The sequence below is a fragment of the Physeter macrocephalus genome, chromosome 21, assembly GCF_002837175.3.
Source record: "Physeter macrocephalus isolate SW-GA chromosome 21, ASM283717v5, whole genome shotgun sequence".
Classification (NCBI taxonomy): Eukaryota; Metazoa; Chordata; class Mammalia; order Artiodactyla; family Physeteridae; genus Physeter; species Physeter macrocephalus.
The window spans coordinates 55,969,661-55,992,249 of record NC_041234.1 but is presented as its reverse complement, the minus strand read 5'-3'; the positions used below and the strand labels follow the sequence as shown (position 1 = coordinate 55,992,249).

Here is a 22,589-nt window from a genome sequence, read left to right as displayed (position 1 = left end):
TTATTCTTTCAGTTTCTTCCTTTCTTTTTTAATAAAATTGAGGTCAAATGGTATGATGTTAATAGTGGTTGCCTCTGGGTAGTGGGATTATAAATAGCTTTTATTCTGTTTTTCTATATTTTCTAACTTTTCTTCAATAACTGTGTACTAATTTGTATTCAGAAATGCACATATGTGTTTTTATAATCTTAAACATGATTTCTCATTTAAAAACAATCCAGTTAAGGTACATTAATGGACTGAATTCCCCTTTGTGATTGAAACATTTTAAATATGAGCATAATAAAGGTTTTAGTGTTTCTTCAAACTTAATAAAATCATTATATTTCATATTTTATTGTCTCATTCCTATAGATCCTAGATCAGCAAATTTAAAGGCCAGATAGTAAATATATTAGGCTTTGAAGGCCATATATGGTCTCTGTTGCAGCTACTTAACTCTGCCTTTGCAATGCAGAAGCAACCATAGACAGTGTAAGGTGACTGTGTTCCAATAAAACTTTATTTACAGAAACGGGCAGGAAGTTGGATTTGGTGTGTGGGCCTTAATTTGCAGACCCCTACTATAGATTGTGGATTAAGCTTTCTATTGCACGCTTCTCTATGTCAGAAATAAAAATATAATCATGCTACCTGAGTACTGGTTTCTTTACTGTTCACCAACTATTAATGGATAATATTAATTGATATTTTTTGTTTGATTTAAACTCTGTAGTCTTTAGAAGTTCTGTGCTTCCAAACAAGAAAACTAAATAAATGACTTCTAATATCTATGATGATCATTTTCTTTTGATTTGAGTTTAAAATTTATTCAAATCCAATGATCCTTAATTTTCATCTCATTGAAAGGTATTCATTATTTTTATTTATTTATATTTTTTATTTAATTTTTATTTATTTATTTGGCCATGCTGAGCAGCTTGCAGGGTCTTAGTTCCCCAACCAAGAATAGAACCGGGGCCATGGCAGTGAAAGCTCCGAGTCCTAACCATGGGACTGCCAGGGAATTCCCTATTTGGGATTTTTAAAGCTCATGAGCATGCTAGAGGCCCTGGTTTGATTTTCAACCTTTTCCTGTGTCCCAGGTATCAGGAGCCTAGTGGCTTTTCCCTTCTCTGATTCTCTTCTGAGGACCTGTAAAATACTGAGACTTAGAGCCTGAGAATCCTACATGATACAGACCATCGGATAGTAGTCATACGTTACATTGGCAACTCAAATATATTTTTAATCTCTTTTTTCCACAGTGATACATACAGACATTTGACCTGTTTTATGTTATCCATTAAAACACATGAAGATGATTTAAATTTAAGAATGGTGAAATTTCTATCATACTTCATTGAAATTAGAGTTTAAAGTAAAATGTTAAAACCCAAATACTTAGACATTAGCTTCCTTATCACTGTTTTAGACTTACTTCTGATGCATGCCTTTTTCATGTGAACTATAAAAATTTTATATGGTTGCTATATAAGCGTGTATTCAGCAGATTTGTAATGGTTTAACTAGTAATGACTTTGTTTTTTTCTCCATTAAAAGTAGTAAAATAATAATATTAAAGTGTAATGTTGAATAATTTTAAAATAATTATCTTTAGGGCTAAAATATTTTATCTTAAATTCAATGAATGACTTTTCTAGTTTTTTGATATTTTCAATTTTTATAAGGTATTCATTAATCTAGGAAATTTAAATAACTAATTTCTTGAAACTGAAATTAAGCTTGAACATGAAAGGTTTCTATTTTAATTAAAAATTTTTTTCCAGTTTTGTCCATCAACTAAAGGCACAACCAGATACCTCACTTCTACTGGTGCTGATGGAACTATCTGTTTCTGGCAATGGCATGTAAAAACAATGAAGTTTAAGTAAGTTTAAAATTGGGTAAGAAATTTTTCTTTATCACCTTGAGAGATTCTTGATAGTCCATGTATGTAAGTATATAAATTTATATATGTATGAGTGTGTATGTACATATCCATACCTACTTCAATTTGATGTTAGAGATTTTTAGAATAAATTTTTTATGAAACCAATGTTGAAGAGACTATTTAATTTATACACAAAATTTTGATAAGGAGTATTTGTTTCATTTCTTACTCTGGTAAGAACACTTTGAACCTTTCTTCATGATGGTGGTAAGTAACATGGTAATTTGTTTGTAAAGCTAACATAATAATACTGATAGCATAAAGTATATTTGTAAGTTTAAATGTATTTTTAACTTCAGTAATGGGAATAGTACTTACTGACTACTTCAGTTTTGTGGTTTCTATAATATTGATGATAAATCTGTCAATATCTAGCAGTGTGCTAAAATTCTTGCACATTAAATGAACATGATAAAAATAAAAACATCTTACTTTTCTCTTAGAGATCGTCCAGTGAAATTTACTGAGAGATCTAGACCTGGAGTTCAGATATCTTGTTCATCTTTCAGTTCTGGTATGTGTAAAAATTGAATGTTTTGAGTATCTAAAATATTGAATAATCCAGTTATAAAAGATTTTTCAATTGTAAAATATTTTTTAATTTTGTGGAGAAAAAATGCATATGTTTGAGAATTAATGGAAGCATACTAAAAATGCGAACCATATGTTATAATAGATAGACCTTTGTAGACTCTAATTAACATGTAATAGATTTTGAGTTGTTTTCTTATTTACAATTAATATGTTTTTATATAATACAGAATTTAGTTGGTAAAAAGTACAGCCTTCCCCCAATACTCATACACAATTCAACACTAAAATCCTGCCCTGACTTTTCAGAAAACATGTACAGTGGCTCCATGTAGAAGACATGTTCACAGTATGTAAACAGTGCTTTTCTACGGCTAAGAATTATGTGCTGGTTAACCTTTTCTTTTTTGTTGTGGTAAAATATAACACGAAATTTACCATTTTAAGAACATTCTTTAAGTGTACAGTTCTGTGGCATTAAGTATATTCACATTGTTCTACATACATTACCACCATCCATCTCTAGAATTTTTTTCATCATCCCAATAGCTGCTGAGTTTTTACACTCAACTACTATAGCCACTATACAGAGGATTGTAGATATAGGTTATTTTATAAATAATTTTGGAACATTATGTTTTTACATAAAATATGAAGAAATGAATTCCTCAACGCCTTTAATGTTTATGATCCAAAGGCCTGTATTTAGTGTATAGTTGGTGGATTTTTGCTAGGTGAATGGTATAGTTGTTCTTTAAATATTCCTCTTGTTTTTCTTGAATTTTACTTATTTTTCCTCAGAAATGTTAGTATGTCTTTAATGGTTAGAAAATAACCTTATGTTTCTTGAAGGGTTTTTAATTAACAAGGTAACGTATAACTAAGGAAGCCATCAGAGGGTTTTTAAAATTCTTTGGTACAATGTTTGTTTTTTAATCCTCTAGGTGGTATGTTCATTACAACAGGTAGCACTGACCATGTGATTAGAATATATTATTTGGGTTCTGAGATCCCTGAGAAAATTGCTGAATTAGAGTCACATACGGTAAGAACAAAATGAGAAACTTAAATATGTTGCTTTCTTTTTAAACACCCCTGGAAAATTGGTTTTATTTCTTCTTTTCTGATCTCTACCCTAATTTAATATAGATTGGTACTGAAACCTTTATGGTAAGATGTCTCTTTAGTAATGAAGATGAGTGTGAAATTCTGGATTTAGTATGGTTGTAGTATTTAAGAGAATTTCTATCTGTATGGGAAGGGAAAAATATATATTACAGTAATAATTTACAAAAATCCTCTCCTAGCTTTATTTTATTATTTATATGTGTTTGTTACTTCGAAGTCTATACACTTATTAAAAGACACATTAAAGTATGTCTTAGGAAAAGAAATCTTTTTACTGAATTTAGCTCATTGATCTTAGTTTGATTATTTTCAGAATGCCATCAGACTCCTGAAATCTAATCCCACTTAGTTATCAAAAACAGCCTTCCATACAGGGGACAATTTTATGCTGGGGTGACAGCCATTGGTGCCTGGCATTTTTCCTCCCAAGCTCTTTCCACTCTCCTGTGACATTTTCAGGAATCTTGGAGCCACTACTGTTTATTCATATCCCTGTGTACCTTTCATTTCTTCCTTCTGTTTATTTCCTTACCTTCTCCATGTAATTATTTACTGTTGAATATGGGAGTATTTCTGTTTCAGCTCACTGTATATCTCATGTTCCTCATTGTCAAAGCTGTATAGTCAGCATCTGAAAGTACTCAGCTTTACAAGTCTTACTGTTACTGTTCCTACTACTATTGACACTTTATTTGGAATAGTATTAGTACATATCAATAAAACACACATAATTTCCCTGAAAGATGACTTTTAAAAAAAGATACTTTGTGAGTTCCAGAATCAATCATGTTCCCGAAATTTGTAGTAAAAGAGACCCCTGTTAGAAACTTTTTCCTTGAGATTTTGGAAACAGCCTCCTGCTTTTGTCTTACCATATAAACATAATAGGATATTCTCCTTATGAAAAGTTACTGAACCTAGCTGAGCTCTCACCTTGCTGTTACTTATTCCTAGATACTAAAATCCTGGAATATTATGTAAATTGTGAAAGAGAAAAACTTAGGAAATATATAAAGATCTCAATCTGAGACTATCCAGTGGGGAAAATCCACTTGTGCTAGAGCACACAAAGGAGGCATCTTTACAGTTACCACCCAAGCAAGGTGTGTATACAGTGCAGTCAAATTTATTGAGAGCTGAGAGAGGAGGAGGTAATAAATGAATGGGAAATAATTGAGGGGGGAAAAGATGAAGAAAAACTGGTTGGTAGGGTTTTTTTGGCAAGGGCCTAGCTAAGAAAAAAGTCAGAAAACTTAAACATTCCCTGTTGAAATCAGTGGCGGCTGTTAGTCATTGAAAGTAAGATGTCCTTTCAGAACATCTAAAACCAGTTATTGCAACTGGCAGTGAGAATCCCGAATCTGTCAGATAAATACTCAGTGAAATCATGAAACAGTGTGAATCACAGATACGGTCTGAACATAGGAAGACGGTTTAATATGTTTTTTTGTTTGTTTGTTTGTTTGTTTTACGGTACGCGGGCCTCTCACTGTTGTGGCCTCTCCGGTTGCGGAGCACAGGCTCTGGATGCGCAGGCTCAGCGGCCATGGCTCACGGGCCCAGCTGCTCCGCGGCATGTGGAATCTTCCCGGACTGGGGCACAAACCCACGTCCCCTGCATCGGCAGGCGGACTCGCAACCACTGTGCCACCAGGGAAGCCCAATACGTTTTTAAAATGAAAAAATAATTAAATATGAAGACATTTAGTATCTGAGCTTTTTATTAAAAATTAAGTTCAAATAAAAAAAGAAAATTAATTAAAAAATTAAGTTCAAATGTAGTTCAATAATTGTGGTTTGTGAAAATGTTTACAACATTTGAAGGTACATTAATATAATCACTACAATGCACATTATACTTGTAAAAGTATAGTTTAGTCATTGTAAAGGAAGGTTCAAACAGCAGTATCTAAATTATAGAACCTAAAGACGGTCAAATGAATTCATTGTAAAATAATTAAATAAACCATGTAAGAAACAGGAAATTATTGATTTGTTTTCTAAAATTAAAAAAAACGTTCAGTGAAGAATTAAATTCAACTACTATTAAATGAATTATTTTAAGTTGGTGTTTTAGATTAGTGTGCTGTTTTATTATGGGGGATATAATAAACTATCACCTATTCAGAACTATCTGTCTCTTGAGATTGTGGTTTAGAAACAGGTTTGCTTATGTCTGGTTTGTCTCAAATTACTGCTGATAAGTATTCCTCCTTAGTTAATGTATTGTTTCAGCCTTCATTAATTTTTTAAAGAAAATTAGAGGGTTTTTTTAAAGAAAATTATAGCATTAAAAAATCTACTCCATGATACTTTCATATGTGAATATGACGGGAAGAGTACTTTATTCGTTTTAAAAATAAATTAATTCTAACCAAAAATCTATTGTTTTATGTTTTAGGACAAGGTTGTTGCTGTTCAGTTCTGTAACAATGGAGACAGGTAACTATGTAGTACATATCTGTATAAACAGATGTTTCACATATTTTACCTGTATTTCTTCAGAAAACACTACTTCTACTACATTTTTTTTTCTGTCCAGTCACTTAGGCTGAAAGCCCTTGTCTGTCTTTGATGACATTCTTACCCCAGCTCTTCTAAGCTCCCATCCAAGTAGTAGCCATAGTCTATCAGTTCTTCCTTTACTAGTGATTTTCCTTTTTCCATTTCTGTTATCACCCATCTTAGTCAAGAATTCCATTATTTGACCCATTACCTTCAGTTTTCTTTTCCCTTCTAAAGGTATCTTGTCCATCTCTGTCAGATTAACATTGCCCTGTTCAGAAATCTTTAGTGTTTTCTCTTTGTTTATCAAATTCAAATGTTTTAGCCTGGCATTCAGAATTCTCTTCAGCTTGACTTAGACCTACATTCTTTTCTTATCTACTATTCCCCATTTAAATACTTAGATCCAGCCCAATTGATTTAGTCATCATTATTATTACATCCCATGTACATTCTCTTATCCATTCTTCTACTTATACTTTACCTCACACCAGAAATAATCATACCCTACTTCCTTTCACTCCTTTTCTATCCTGCCTATGTCCTCCCTCTCCCTTCCTCTCTCCTTCCTTTTATTTTCCTTCTCCCTCCTGTCTCTTTTTCTTCTCTAAGTTCTATCTTCCTTTTAAGTTTCATACCCTACCTGAAGCCTTTCCTGACTGCTTGAGATTTTAGCTGTCTTGTCTTCCTTTGAGCATCTGTATCGCTTACTGTCTCTACTACTCATATAATACACAATTTCCGATGTCTGTAAACTCAGAAATTATATACAGGTATTCATGTACCCTCTCAAATGTCTGGTCCCCAGAAGGTGATAATCTTCTGCCCTGGCCTACAAATTGACCTAGAATAGATTTAAAAATTCAACCACTTAGCATAAATTTGTATCCTTATCTGTCTATAAAGACTTTATGTGGGTGACCATGTTTTATTATTAAATATTTTTCAAACACTGGGTGATTACTATGATGAATGTGTTCATCTTTGTTAAATGCGAGAGTAAATAATGATAGTCCACAAAGAGTGATGTTTTTATTAGGAATGAAAAATCCTTAAAATAATTTTTAAGTTATTTTATTGCACCCTACTGAGCTATACACTGGAAGGTTTGTACAGCTACTATTCTTTCATTCTAGGAGTATATGAATTTTTTAATTCTTTGCCTTTTTCCTTAAATGAGAAACATTATTTTATCTTAATTAGTTATGGGGCCAGTAAATACATCAAAAGATATCCAATTTTACTAATAATCAGAGAAATGCAATTTAGAATAACAGTAACAATTTTTTTCTTTCAGAATGACAAGATATTGTAGAATGAGAACACCCAATATTGACAAGGGTTTAGGGAAAATAGACACTCCCCCACAACCTTGATGATACTGTAAATTGTTTTTAAAAAAAACTTTTCAGGGAAATAATTTGTCAGTATGTCAAAAGCTTTCAAAATGTGCCTACCCTGAAGGGGGAATATAAGGGAGAAAAGATTCAGGAAGAGAGTATAAATTCTTCATGAACGAGTCCTTTATACTGTTATACTAGGAAAATGTCATTGATTTGACAGCTCCCTGTGTGTGCATCTGTGGCCAAACCTGAAGCTGAGACAGAATAAAGCTTTTCTTTCTTTAAAAAAAAAATGTGCCAACCCTTTGACTCAGCAAAGATATATATAAGGTTTTACAAAGATGTGTATAGAGATATTCATCACAGCATTATTTATAATGGCAAAGACTGGAAACAGTAAAAATATTCATCATTAGGAGGTTGATTAAATAAATTTTGATACATCTGTATTGTTGAACATTTATTGAAAGTGATGGTAGTTTTTATATTTGTAAGCATAGAAATATATCTACAAAATACAGTTGACCCTTGAAAAGCATAGGTTTGAACTGTGCAGGTCCACTTATGCAGATTGTTTTTCAATAAATACATTGGAAAAAGTTTTGGAGATTTGTGACAATTTGAAAAAACTCAGACAAACCATGTAGCCTAAAAATATCAAAAAAATTAAGAGAAAGGTATATCATGAATGTATAAAATATATGTAGATACACATATAGCACACAAAATAAGTGTTAGTCAAGTGTTTATGTTATTGGTAATTCTGGTCAACAGTAGGCTGATAGTATTTAACTTTGGGGGAGTCAACATATACATGCAAAGTTTTGATTGTGTGGCAGTGTGGGGGTCAGTGCCTCTAATCCCTACATTGTTCAGGGGTCAAACTGTACACTTAAATTAAAGAAAAACATTATAAAACATTATATGTAGTATAATTCTATTTTCCATAGGGGGAATATCTAAGTATATATATATATATATGTCTTTAATAAAGTCTGAAAGAATAGAAACTAAATTATGAACAGTGATAGATTTATAGGTTAATGAATATATTTTATGACAGTTTTATTGAGATACTTTCCACATAAAATTCAGTGTTTTTAGTATATTCACAGGGTTGTGCAGCCTTCACTACGATCAATTTTATTTTATTATTTTTTAATTGAAGTATATTTAATTTATAATACTGTATTAGTTTCAGATGTACAACATAGTGATTCAATATTTTTATAGATTATACTCCATTTAAGGTTATTACAAAATAATGGCTATACTTCTCCATGCTGTACACTATATCCTTGTTGCTTATCTGTTTTATACATAGTAGTTTGTATCTCTTAATCCATATCCCTAGAACATTGTCATCATCCTAAAAAGAATTCCCATATCATACACTTTAGCTTTCAATCCCCAATCTTTTTACACCTCCACCCTCAGCTCTGAACAACCATTAATCCACTTTTTTGTTTTTATAGATTTGCCTATTCTGGATGTTTCATATTAATGGAATCATACACTATTTGGTCTTTTGTGACTTTTTCCACTTAGCATAATATTTTCAAGATTCATCCATGTTGGAGCATGTATAAGAATTGGATTCCTTTTTGTGGCTGTCAAGCATTCGATTGTATGGATATACGACAATTTGTTTATCCATTTATCAGTTGATCGACATTTGGGTTGTCACCACTTTTTGGTGTATAATGAATAATGTCATGAATATTCGTGTACAAGTTTTTGTGTAGACTTATGTTTTCATTGCTCTTGTATATTTATGGGAGAGTAGAATTGCTGAGTTATATGGTACTGTTTATCATTTTGAGGAACTGCCAAACTGTTTTACAAAGTGTACCATTTTTATTCTCCGCAGAAGTATATGAGGATGAATGTATTACTTTTATAATTAGAAAAATAGTGATTTCCATTTTAGAGGAAGGTAATAAGGATATTTTAACTGTTTCTTTGCAGTTTAAGATTTGTTAGTGGAAGTAGAGATGGAACGGCAAGAATTTGGCAATATCAGCAACAAGAGTGGAAGAGTATAGTGCTAGATATGGCTACTAAAATGACTGGGTAAGATTGGATGTTAGATATTTTAGTGGTTCTCTTACGGTATAGTATGTTTTACATTATTGAATTCTATTTAATAATGAAAATAAATATCTTTTTAATTTGGAGGTAATTGGTAGATGTGAAGTTTGCATCTGTATGTAGTCTCTAAGCACTATTGCCTTTTGCTGTTGGTGGACAGATTGGATGATAGGAACGTAGCTGACTCATTGAAAATTCTGTTCTCTTGTGATCCAAAGATCTCTGTGCTTTACTAATGCCCATATAATCATTCTCTGCCCTGATTTTGTATAAGTCATTTTTTATATCTATTTATACTATTTTCTACTTTGAGGATTGTCCCTATTAAATGTCATCGTATGTTTAGATATTTCTCTGACTTACTGAGGATACCTTTATGTTTCATATTGCTAACATTCCTACTTGACATTATAAATACAATTAATCAGAATTCTGTTTCATCATCTTCACTGTTCATTGGAAGATATATAATTCCTCTTTAGGATACTGCAATTCCTTTAAGGGTATGACTGGGAAATTAATTACCTTCCCATTAAAAACAATATAGAACTAATTTTGTGGTCATAGTCAGCTACTGATAATGTCATTCAATTAAAGCAAAAGTTACTGAATTTCTTACTGTTTTTTTATAAGATCTTTTAGTTTCAAAAATGAATATTTAAGAATAAAATGTCCATTATATGTTTTCTTCATATTTTCTGGTAGCCAATCTAACCTTGTACTTTATTTTTCAAGGTATCTGCATATTCCTTTCTAATTTCACTTTTTTGTTGTTGTTTGCATGTAACTAACGATAAAATTTTTGTCATTTTGTGTTTTTTTTCCTCCCTAAAATAAGCGTATGGGTATTGCCCTATGTGTTACTCTTATTATTTTATTTCATAAATAGTTAAAAGTATAGTTTAGGAGTCTTTTTTTTTTTTTTTTTTCGGTTCGCGGACCTCTCACTGTTGTGGCCTCTCCCGTTGCGGAGCACAGGCTCCGGACGTGCAGGCTCAGCGGCCATGGCTCACGGGCCCAGCCGCTCCGCGTCATGTGGGATCTTCCCGGACCGGGGCACGAACTCGTGTCCCTTGCATCGGCAGGCGGACTCTCAACCACTGCGCCACCAGGGAAGCCCAGTTTAGGAGTTTTTAATTTAAAAAGTTGCATGCTCCTGGAGAGATTTTTGCCATAATTTGCTATGTTAGATGCACCTTTGTTCAAAATTTATGAACCTGAAATCATTTTGTTTAGGAATAATTTGCCATCTGGAGAAGACAAGGTCACTAAACTTAAGGTGACTATGGTGGCCTGGGATCGCTATGATACCACAGTTATTACTGCAGTGAACAATTTCCTTTTGAAAGTATGGAATTCTATCACAGGCCAACTTCTTCATACTTTATCCGTAAGTATTCTATTTTTGGAATAATTAAAATGGTCAAAAAGGGCATTATTCTAGAAGACAGGAAATTTAAGTGTTCTAGTTTACTTTCTATGGCTTACTGTCCTTTGGAGAAGTAATTATTCAAGGTACCTCTGTTGACATATCTACAAAATAGGGATGGCACATGGTGTAGCTGCTAAAAGCAAGTATGAAAACTTCTTAAGATCCTTTCCAAGTCTGATATTTATTTACGCATTATGTTATCATATGTGGTCAAGGGTATGTAAGTTATTTTGTTTTTAGCATGAGTTGGGATTTTTTGTTGTTAATATTTTAAGGGTAGAGCTGACTTTATTTTAACAAGGGTATCCTGTATTCTACCTTTGGTGATTAGTTTATGCAAGAAGTGGAGGTAAGAAGAAGAAGTAGGAGAAAATGGTGTCTTTCTTTTAAAAAAAGGAATTTGTCATAGTTAAACTCTACTTAAAAGCCTATTTCTTATCTGCTTCAATTATCGATTCATAAGTACTTTCAGAAGGGCCAAGTGATTGCCATATGGTTTACACAGTAGTAAATGATAGGGACTAGATACCAATTCTCATGACTCATTTCTTTGTTGTATGCCATAGTATCGTCCTTATTTGATGCCTATGTGAGGTAATATTTTCTAAGGCCTCTGAGATTTCTAAAGATTTGTTTAATTTTGGGAGGATTTGCAGTTGATCTTTCATATACCTCCCAAGTCCTCCTTCCTAAGTAAAACCCTAACACTGTGTTAGGGGAGTTTTAGATTCTTCCTTTTATCTGTTAAGTCAATGCTTATCTCATTCTGGCTTTCCCTGTTCCCTGATACAAGTTTCTATTAATATGTGTGGAAAAACCTATACTGTTTGCTTTATTACTTACTAGGAAATGTTTGTCTATGTCAGCACAGTCCAATAAAATTATAATATGAGCCATGTATATAATATTAATTTTCCTAGTAGCCACAATAAAAAAGTAAAATGTAACAGGTACAATTAATTTTAATATATTTTATTTAACCTAGTATATCTAAAATAGTAACATTTGAACGTGTAATTAATATGACATATTAATGAAATTGTTCACATTTTTTCATACTAAATCTTTGAAATCTAGTATGTATTTTACAATTATAGAACATCTCAATTTGCACTAGCCACATTTCAGATGCTTAGTAGCCACATGTGGCCAGTGGCTACAGGTCTTTATCTCTAAAAATCACAGCTTCAAAGGCCATGTTGTAGCCATTGGTTTTATAAAATTCTGTCTTAATAAATATCTTAATTTAGAGTTCTCTTTAGTGGTACACTTCCCATGGGCTGACTCATGGGTCATCTGTTTCCAGTGAATTTTAATGAAGAAATTTTAGAACAGACTATTTTTAGTCCTGGTAACAGTCAAATCTGCTTAGTTTTGGTATAAAATTTATATTGTATGTGTTAACAATTTGTATGTCAGGGTCTTAACTAGGGCGTAAAGTTCTTCCATTCAGCAAATACTGAGTATCCACTGTGCCAACCATTGAGTTAGGAGTAAATGTTAAATTAAAGGGTCCCCATCCTCCTGAAGTTTACAGCTTATAAATAAATTTTAAAAAAAAGAAACAAGCATTTAATAAATAAATGCTAAGAAATAAAAGTGCAAAGCAAGTTTCTAATAGGATGCCCAAACCTGCTCTGGAAGGGTCAGAAAAATCTTCCTGAGGAAGTGAAGTTTGGGTTAAGATTTGTAGCTCTCAGCGTAGATGTCACCTCCTTGACAAGGCCTTCCCTGATCAAACAATCTAGAGTAGCCTCCCAGTCATGGTCTTGCTTTATTTTCATCATAGTTTTTATCACTACCTGATATTTTCTTATTGTATTTTTTTTTGTTTATTTTCTGTCTCAGTGTGGTCAATAAATATTTGGTAAATTACATATGTGAGAAGGTTGATAGGTCCCTCTAAGAAGAGGGAAAAGCATGTACAAAGGTCTTGAGGTAGAAAGGAGGAGAAAGAAAGCCAATTTTTGGCTAGAGCACAGAGAACAGAAAGAGTGTCACCCCATAGGACTGGAGAAATGGACAGGGGCCAGACCATACAAGGTCTTGCAGGATCTATCCTGAGACCAACAGGACACCATGAAAAGATTTAAAAGCAAAGGAATAGCATGTGAATTTTGCTTTTGAAAAATACCCTGTAATTCTAGCAATAGAGTAGAGAGAATAGATTGGAATGAGATAAGAATGACTCTGGGTATACTGTAGGATTCTGTGATAGGATGGGCCATGATGATAATTTGGATTGTGTGGTAGTGGTGGAAATAGAGGTGTACTTGATAAATAAAAATAGGGCAGATGATAAATCTTAAGACATTACTGAAGCTGACTAGGTTTTGTTTCCCATGACCCAGTGACTATGTCATTTTGGCCAAAAATACAACCCCCTATTTAAAAGCCTATCTTTCCTAATGTACACTAATGTAGTTGTATCACTATCATTTGAGTTTAACAGAGTAATTTTATTATTTACTGGTTAGGAAAATGAGAAAGTATTTACTATATCAAATTGGATATTCAGCAAGAGATTTTGTTATGATAAATAATTTTTTGGTAGTCATTGGGAAAAAGTTTTGTGATGATATTTATTGTAATGAATTTTACCTCCTCATCTTCCACTTTTCATTTTGAGCCATTCTGAAGTTACTTTTAAATTTTTGTCCATAATGGTAATATGGTAGGATACTCTATTTTTGTATACAATGATTTGGGATAAAATGCACTTTTTAGGTTCACAATATATGATCATTTCTAGAAGCCCCTGATGTGTAATATGCTGACGTGTTCCTAAGTGAAATCCAATTTCAGGATGTCCTGCATTCTTTTCTAAGACTTTGAGCCTGTTGTTAATGATGTACTCTCTAGTCAGGAGTTTAGGAAAATCAACAATGATCTAAATCAGGTTTTGGCAAACTTCTTCTTTAAGAGGCCAGATAGTAAATATTTTAGGCTTTGCAGGCCACATATGGTCTCTGTTGCATATTCTTTCATTTTTTACAACCTGTTAAAAAATGTAAAAACCATTTTTAGCTCTCAGGCTGTATGTCCAGAAACATCCGGGGGCTAGATTTGGCTTGAAGTTTATAGTTTGCAGACTCCTGATTTAAGGTCTATAGAGATACTGATATTCCTTGATTTATTGTCAGGGAAACATATGAGCATTGGTTTTCAAACTTATTTTTTTTTAGCAGCAAACCCATTTTTCAGATAGCATATTAGTTGAAACCTTCAACTATAAAGTAGATAAAGGTAAAAAGGACAAACTATAGCTTGTTTGAATATATCATGGGGCCTCCCACAATACAATATGAATACCAGTGATAGAGAGTGCTGGATGAAGAATAATGAAGGTGTGTCTGTTATCACTGTGTTAGAATTGCGTGTTAATAAAAGATTCTGTTTGTCGCATATTTTGTAACCTTTTAATAGCAGAGTCCTAGAAATAAGAATTCCACTTCAGGGACCTGGTTAATGAACTGTAACTGATTTGGACTGTCTTTATTTTAAACACCTTTTCAGGTCTTCTCTCTATTGAATATTTTATGAAATCATCATTTAAATTTATAAGGAACTCTAAACTATTTCTAATAGCGTGCATGTAGTAAATGCTGTTAAACTTGTGTACATGAATTCATCTGAATCAGATTGATAGCATACTCCTGAGATCTTTTAACCAAAAAAGCCAGATACTCAGTGTTGCTTTTCATTTTTAACATTGATTTTGTCACAGGGACATGATGATGAAGTATTTGTTTTGGAAGCACATCCATTTGATCAAAAGATCATACTTTCGGCAGGTCATGATGGGAACATTTTTATTTGGGACCTTGACCGGGGGACCAAAATTCGGAATTATTTTAACATGGTAAGGGAAATCTATGCTTAGTTGATATTAAAACAGACTTCTCTTATGTGACAACTTGGTAATTAAAGTATACTTAGTGCCAAGGAACCTCTTGTCATCTGTTTAATTCCATGTAATAACTTAGAGAATGACTCAAGACCCGAGAGTAAGGCCAGTTGAGAATTATGCCTTTCAGGGTGTCTCTGTTATTGTGGTGTTAGCACTTTCCAGATTTTTGTTCCCAGCTCTTAATTCTAGAAACTCAAATTTAATAAGCATTTGGAGCTAACACTAACCAAAATCACAAAAAAAGTTAATGTTTAAACTATAATCCTAATTAATGAATCACAACAGTGACTGTATTGTATCTGTCTCTAGTAAACCCCATATAGCTTAGTTAGTAATCAGAAAGCTGTTTGGCACACATGGAATTGGAGATATGGATACTTCTAAGATGTATTTCATACAAACTATGGAAAAATATAGTGAGCCATCTCTTCTTCCAGTAGAACACCCTCCTGTGGTGATGGGAATACTCATATTCACCATATTAGTGTTCCTTTCTGAAGAATAGTTCTGACTAAACGTTTCTAAATTGTTGGCCTTTGAGCTCCCTTTTATAGGCTTTATACAGATTCAGAGTGTTAATAGTAACCCTCTGCCTTGTGTTAGTGAGATTGATTTGTGTACTTTAATTTTAGTATGGTTCTTTTAAAACTTGCATTACAATTTAAATATGAAGATAATATCTTGACTTTGCTGAGAGAGTGCCTTTGTCAATTTGGTTGTGTTTAGGTCTTTTTTATTCTCCTCAGTCATTCATGCAGTTCTTCTTCAGATATGACATTGATAGTATTGTTTGATGCGAAATTCTCCCTAATTTCTTTTAGAGCTTTACTATTACAGTAGGGTTCTGGCTACAGAAGTCAGAGACTACATTGGAATGTTGATGCATCACAGAATCCAAGATATTAGCAAGCAGAAGCTATTGACCACTTATTATTTGAAAATTACCTCTTAAGATAACTTAAAGTGACTCTTTTAAAATTCAGATTGAAGGTCAAGGCCATGGTGCAGTGTTTGACTGTAAATTTTCACCAGATGGAAACCATTTTGCCTGCACTGATTCTCATGGGCATTTGCTGCTTTTTGGATTTGGATGCAGTAAATACTATGAAAAGGTTAGTATATTTAATTTTTGTTGTAGATTGCAATTTTTTATTGTATCATTCATAAATTTTATTTGAAGTATTCCAGTTAATAAGGGTCACTCTGTGTCAATAGATATAAAATAACAAAGTCACCTTTTTTGGTAAAATTTTTCATCACTGACAGAACATAAAGCTTGGCAGTTCAAATTACTATTAAGATATAGGATGATGTAGATATAAAAATTCATTAGGAGGGACTTCCCTGGTGGCGCAGTGGTTAAGAATCCGCCTGCCAATGCAGGGGACACGGGTTTGAACCCTGGTCCGGCAAGATCCCACATGCCGCGGAGCAACTAAGCCCATGCGCCGCAACTACTGAAACCTGTGCTCTAGAGCCCATGAACCACAACTACTGAGCCTGCGTGCCACAACTACTGAAGCCCGCGCGCCTAAAGCCCATGCTCCGCAACGAGAGAAGCCACCGCAGTGAGAAGCCTGCACACTGCAATGAAGAGTAGCCCCTGCTTGCCACAGCTAGAGAAAGCCCACACACAGCAATGAAGACCCAACTCAGCCAAAAATAAATAAATAATTTTTTTTTAAATTAAAAAAAAATTCATTAGGAAATCCTTTTGCTTAGAACATATTCTCTGTACTGCCTTTCAGGTGTAATAAGAGAACAATTTTACCAGATTTCATCCTCTACTTTTCCTAAGTTGGGAATAAACAGCTGGTGACTGAATGCTTATTTTCTTGCTTGGCTAATTTACCTATTATTGATCTTGTTAAAATACTTTGGAAGCTAACTTAATTGTTTTCTTATATTTTAGTAGCTGTGACTTTAGGATAGATTATAGAATCTTGGAGTTGGAAAAGAGCTTAGAATCTTTGAGTTCAGCTCAATACTTGTATCACCTTTGAGTATCTTTCATGCAATTGATATTTACCTGCCTCACCATTTATATTATACTCCATCTATTCTTATTTGATTAAAAATAAGCAAGAAAAATAGTTATAAAAGTTTGTATTTTTTTTGCAACTTAAAAAATAACTAACTTTATCTACTATGTTGTTGCTTTGCTTCTTCTTATCCTAATTGGAAAAATACGATATTGGAGGGCCAGAAAGTAATATAGGTTGTAGAGTTTTGTAGAGAAAAGATAGGATTATGATCTAGGTGATTCACTTCTACCTAAAGGGAACATATGACTATAGAGGACTATAAAGATACTGCAGAAATTGTCTGATTTGAAAAACACATGTGCTCTAGGAATGAAAATAAATGCTTATTTATAAATTTCCTGTGCATATTAAATACTGAAAATCTGTCATAAAGATTCCAGATCAGATGTTCTTCCATACGGATTATCGACCTCTTATCCGTGATGCCAACAACTATGTATTGGATGAACAAACCCAACAAGCTCCTCATCTCATGCCTCCCCCATTCTTGGTGGATGTTGATGGAAATCCTCATCCCACAAAATTCCAAAGGCTAGTACCAGGACGGGAAAATTGTAAAGATGAACAGCTTATACCACAGCTGGGATATGTGGCTAATGGTATGTTCTCTACAAAATTAAATTAAAACATTTTGCAAAATGTTATACTTGCTCCTGTTCTCTCTATAATATATCCCCATGCTAAACACTGTAGTAGGTTATACTATATTTTACCTAATACTTTATTAATTTTCAGTTGCATAGAACTTTTTATCTTACCAGAGTACTTTTACACTGTTTATCTCACCTGGACACAGATAAATGGACTAGGACAAACAAGAGTACACTCAAACAGAGAATGCGTTGACCTGCTTTCTTAGAACCCTGAACATATGTATGATCCTGTTGTTTATAGCATTGACTTCTAGTGATGATTAAATGTACTAACTTTAATGTGTCAAGCTTTTATAATTGGTGAAATTCCACTGCTCATAGTATTAGTATTTTATTTTATTTATTTATTTTTTTTTGTGGTATGCGGGCCTCCCTCTGCTGTGGCCTCTCCCGTTGCGGAGCACAGGCTCCGGACGCGCAGGCTCAGCAGCCATGGCTCACGGGCCCAGCCGCTCCGCGGCACGTGGGATCCTCCCAGACCGGGGCGCGAACCCGGTTCCCCTGCATCGGCAGGCAGACGCGCAACCACTGCGCCACCAGGGAAGCCCGTATTAGTATTTTAATTTGAGAGTACATAGTTAATGGACTGAAGAAGAGGAAATTTCAAGAACTACAAACTGGGAAGTGGCTGTTTACCCATCCTCATGTCTGAAATGTAAAGAATTATTGAGTTTTGGGGTGGGGGATGCTGAGTGTTTAAATAACACTCAATCTTGGAGGATATTGAAGAAGCAATGATGAGTGTGATGCATGATGGGAACGTAGCAGAAAAAGACATTGAAAGCTCTATTAAAGCAACTCTTCTGGTTGGCATATTTCCCTTAGGTATACTGCCTCCACACCACCCCCCACACCAGAATGCCTTCATACCTTAGTTTGTTACTTGTAGGTTTTCTTACAAGTATGAGGTAATGAGTTATTTATTTGCAAATGGATTTTTTTTTTTTTTTGTATTTTGGCTGTGCCATGCGGCATGTGGGATGTTTCCCCAACCAGGGATTGAACTCAGGCCTCCACAGTGAAAGCACTGAATCCTAACCACTAGGCCACCAGGGAACTCCTGCAAATGGAATTTTATATCCTTACTAGGGAATTAAGACTTGACCTTTCTAGAATGAAATGTTGCATATCCTTTTTTATGTTCTCTCTCATAAAGATTTGTAGAGCAATGAAATGGTGTTACACATGTGCCAATAGTTACTTCTTTGATGTCATATTTATTAAATAAGGGGGAAAAGCATGAATATTAATAGGAGATAAAACTGAAAGCATATGAATAAAAAATCTGTAATTCATATTTTACTTCCTATAAGACCTGATCACTTGGCTACTCTACCAGATGCCATTTAATCTGACTAGAGGACAAGATGAAAAATAGGACTAAGATGTATTTAAGAAAGAAAAAGATCATAGAAGTAAATAAGTTTTTATTCAGACGTAATTGTTGAATTTCATTATAAGAAATAATTTCTATACTCATCAATATACTGAGGTATTATCAAAAGAGACAATATTTGAAAGACCATAATTGATTTCTTTCAGAAAGGAAATTCTCACGAAAGATGCAAAGCATTTTCGGTATTTTCAGTTGAACTTACTAAAACCTTACTCAAATCTCTACTCCCAACTTTTAGCTTGGAATATTCTATAGAGAAAATTCATTTTTAAGTTAATAATTTAAGAATTTTTCTTTAAGGTGAGAAGGCTCTCATAATAATGTCTAGTTTGGGGACATTGGTTAAGTTAAACACACAAGCTGACATTTAAAAGTTCTTTAAAAAATATTTTGTTTACTATACATTTTATTTTCATTTTAATCCCTTTAAAACTATTTGTCTAGAAACTTATAGATTAAGCTTGATTTTACTATATTTATGGTACACTGAAATGTAAATAATTTTGTGGCTTTATATCTTTGGTCTAATTAAGGTGATGGTGAAGTAGTAGAACAGGTAATTGGGCAACAAACCAATGACCAAGATGAGAGCATTCTTGATGGAATAATCAGGGAGTTACAAAGAGAACAAGATCTGAGGCTAATTAATGAAGGAGATGTTCCACATTTTCCAATTAATAGGTCATATTCTGCTAATGGTGGTAAGTATGTGTATATTTGTGAAAGGTATGATGAATGTACTTTAATTATTTTACTTGTACAGAGTAATGACATGTGAGGAACATTTTAGGTTTTTACATAAAAGCAACATTTTTGTTAATTTACAGTTGTGATACGATACACTAAAGTGCCATAATCTCATTATCATTTGGGGCTAAAGTGATTTAGCATCTCCTAAGGAATACAGATGGTGTATTTTATTTTATTTTGTTTTTATAAATTTATTTCATTTATTTATTTTTGGCTGTGTTGGGTCTTCGTTGCCACGTGCGGGTTTTCTCTAGTTGCAGTGAGCTGGGGCTACTCTTTGTTGCAGTGCGCAGGCTTCTCATTGCGGTGGCTTCTCGTGTTTCAGAGCACGGGGCCTAGGTGCGCGGGCCTCAGTAGTTGTGGCACATGGCCTCAGCAGCTGTGGTTCACAGGCTCTAGAGTGCAGGCTCAGGAGTTGTGGGCTTAGTTGCTCCGTGGCATGTGGGATCCTCCTGGACCAGGGCTCGAACACGCATCCCCTGCATTGGCAGGCAGATTCCTAACCACTGCGCCACCAGGGAAGCCCACAGATGGTGTATTTTAATATACTGTTTTCTGTTAACTCAGTTATATATTTGCAGTCTTTACTTTTGTTCTAATAAGCAAGGTGCTACAATAAGTCCAGCCCCTTCTAAGGGAACCAACCTAAAAGTTTTCAAAATTAAAGTCACTTTAAATTTTAAAATTAATACCAAAAAATATTTGCCCTCCTTTGTTGAAAAGGAAGCAACATATCATCGTCTCTCGAGTTTACAAAAATACACTGGAAGACAAGAAGCCCTCTTCTTAGGGAATACAGATACAACTTCTTAATGGACTTTGACAAGTTTGATTCTAATTACCAGTATTATTCCAATCTATTGTATGTCTTCCTTCACTTTACATGAAATGTGTCTATGCATCTGAATTTTATATAATCTTAGCCTATGTCAGTTTTACTTTTATCAAGAACTGTTCTGTTTAAAATGCAGTCGTCATGTGGGATTTTGGCAAATGTGTTTCTTTTTATATTTACATAATTGAGGTCATTTATTTGGGTATTGTGACATTTTGGAGTCCACAGAATTGAATAAGGTGATTTAAATTTGAGGTGATTCACAGGGTCTTTTACTCATTTCCTGATTTCTTTAGTATCCCATAATATTAAAATAAAAACATTCTTTGTTCATGTCATTTGGAGCACCTAGCTCAGATAAGCTTTCCTTAACCTGGAACAAGGTAAGAAGTGGGCTGATAATCCTATATATCCAGGCTTTTTGTTCCTAAGACATAAACATTTCTTAGAACCCTGATTTAGAGGTCAGTAATTTCAATGCTAGGTTTCTGTGGTTAGATTTGAAATGCTGTTAGTCAAAGGGACCCCACTGACTTCTCTTTGCAATGTTCATTTGTTTTTTTTTCTGGTGCTTATTTTAAAAGTTTAATGTTTAAGTTTCCATTTTTGTTTTATTTGCAATTACAACAAAAATAAACAGGGACCTTACTGGAGGATTAAAAACAAAAGTAAAATTTCTATTGCTTATTTCCCCTTTCTTTCATTCCTTATCAATTTTGAAAATGAAATTTTGATAGCTAAAAATTTTTTTAAATAAATTTTTTCGTACTATTTTTTAAAGCTTTATTGGAATTCTATTCAAAAACCTTTTAATGGGCTAAATAAAGGTAGAATTTAGAATAAAAAGCTGCTTTCTGAACTAGTACTAAAAACATTTATGAATCTACCAAATATTTTAAATACACCTTTTGTATTTACTGAGCATTTAGTAGATGACAGATGTGAAAGTCCTCTGAAAAAAATTAAAAGAGCTATAGAGACAGTAAACATTTATTGAGTGCCTGCTTTATCTATAAGACTGTAGAAACCATAAAGGGGGTACAGAAAATGTATAAAAAAGGGATAGCAATATTGTCCAGCAGTACTGTCTTTGAATCTCCTATTTTATTTAGAGCTCTGATCTGGAAGAGTTTGGTGCCTTTGCTAAGAGAGTGGTGCCTTCCTTTGTTTTTGTTTTAGCTCTGAGAAATCCAAATATGGACATATCTTCTTCCCCAAACATTGGACTCCGACGTAGTGGTCAAATTGAAGGTGTCCGACAAATGCATAACAATGCTCCTAGAAGCCAGATGGCCACTGAAAGAGATCTCATGGCATGGAGCAGAAGAGTGGTGGTCAATGAACTAAATAATGGGGTTAGTAGGTGAGTCAATGTGGTAATATTCTTTTTGAGTAAGTAAATTAAAATGTACTCTTTTTGACCCACCTCCTAGAGAAATGGAAATAAAAACAAAAATAAACAGATGGGACCTAATGAAACTTAAAAGCTTTTGCACAGCAAAGGAAACCATAAACAAGATGAAAAGACAACCCTCAGAATGGGAGAAAATATTTGCAAATGAAGCAACTGACAAAGGATTAAGCTCAAAAATATCCAAGCAGCTCATGCAGCTCAATATCAAAAAAACAAACAACCCAATCCAAAAATGGGCAGAAGACCTAAATAGACATTTCTCCAAAGAAGATATACAGATTGCCAACAAACACATGAAAGAATGCTCAACATCACTAATCATTAGAGAAATGCAAATCAAAACTACAGTGAGGTATCATCTCACACCAGTCACAATGGCCATCATCAAAAAATCTACAAACAATAAGTGCTGGAGAGAGTGTGGAGAAAATGGAACCCTCTTGCACTGTTGGTGGGAGTATAAATTGATACAGCCACTATTGAGAACAATATGGAGGTTCCTTAAAAAACTAAAAATAGAACTACCATATGACCCAGCAATCCCACTACTGGGCATATACCCTGACAAAACCATAATTCAAAAAGAGTCATGTACCACAATGTTCATTGCAGCTCTATTTACA

General features: G+C 33.7%; 1 protein-coding gene across 1 annotated transcript in view; it reads left to right on the top strand.

Moving 5' to 3' along the window:
• BRWD3 (bromodomain and WD repeat domain containing 3) overlaps positions 1 to 22,589 on the top strand; it is a 122,762-nt gene that overhangs the window by 48,238 nt on the left and 51,935 nt on the right. Inside the window, exons 9-19 of the mRNA XM_024129476.3 lie at positions 1,770 to 1,870; positions 2,377 to 2,447; positions 3,409 to 3,509; positions 5,994 to 6,034; positions 9,409 to 9,513; positions 10,768 to 10,921; positions 14,691 to 14,825; positions 15,857 to 15,985; positions 17,292 to 17,517; positions 19,501 to 19,668; positions 21,732 to 21,915. Of these exons, the coding sequence (XP_023985244.1) occupies positions 1,770 to 1,870; positions 2,377 to 2,447; positions 3,409 to 3,509; positions 5,994 to 6,034; positions 9,409 to 9,513; positions 10,768 to 10,921; positions 14,691 to 14,825; positions 15,857 to 15,985; positions 17,292 to 17,517; positions 19,501 to 19,668; positions 21,732 to 21,915 (1,415 nt within the window). The remainder of the gene's footprint in view (positions 1 to 1,769; positions 1,871 to 2,376; positions 2,448 to 3,408; positions 3,510 to 5,993; positions 6,035 to 9,408; positions 9,514 to 10,767; positions 10,922 to 14,690; positions 14,826 to 15,856; positions 15,986 to 17,291; positions 17,518 to 19,500; positions 19,669 to 21,731; positions 21,916 to 22,589) is intronic.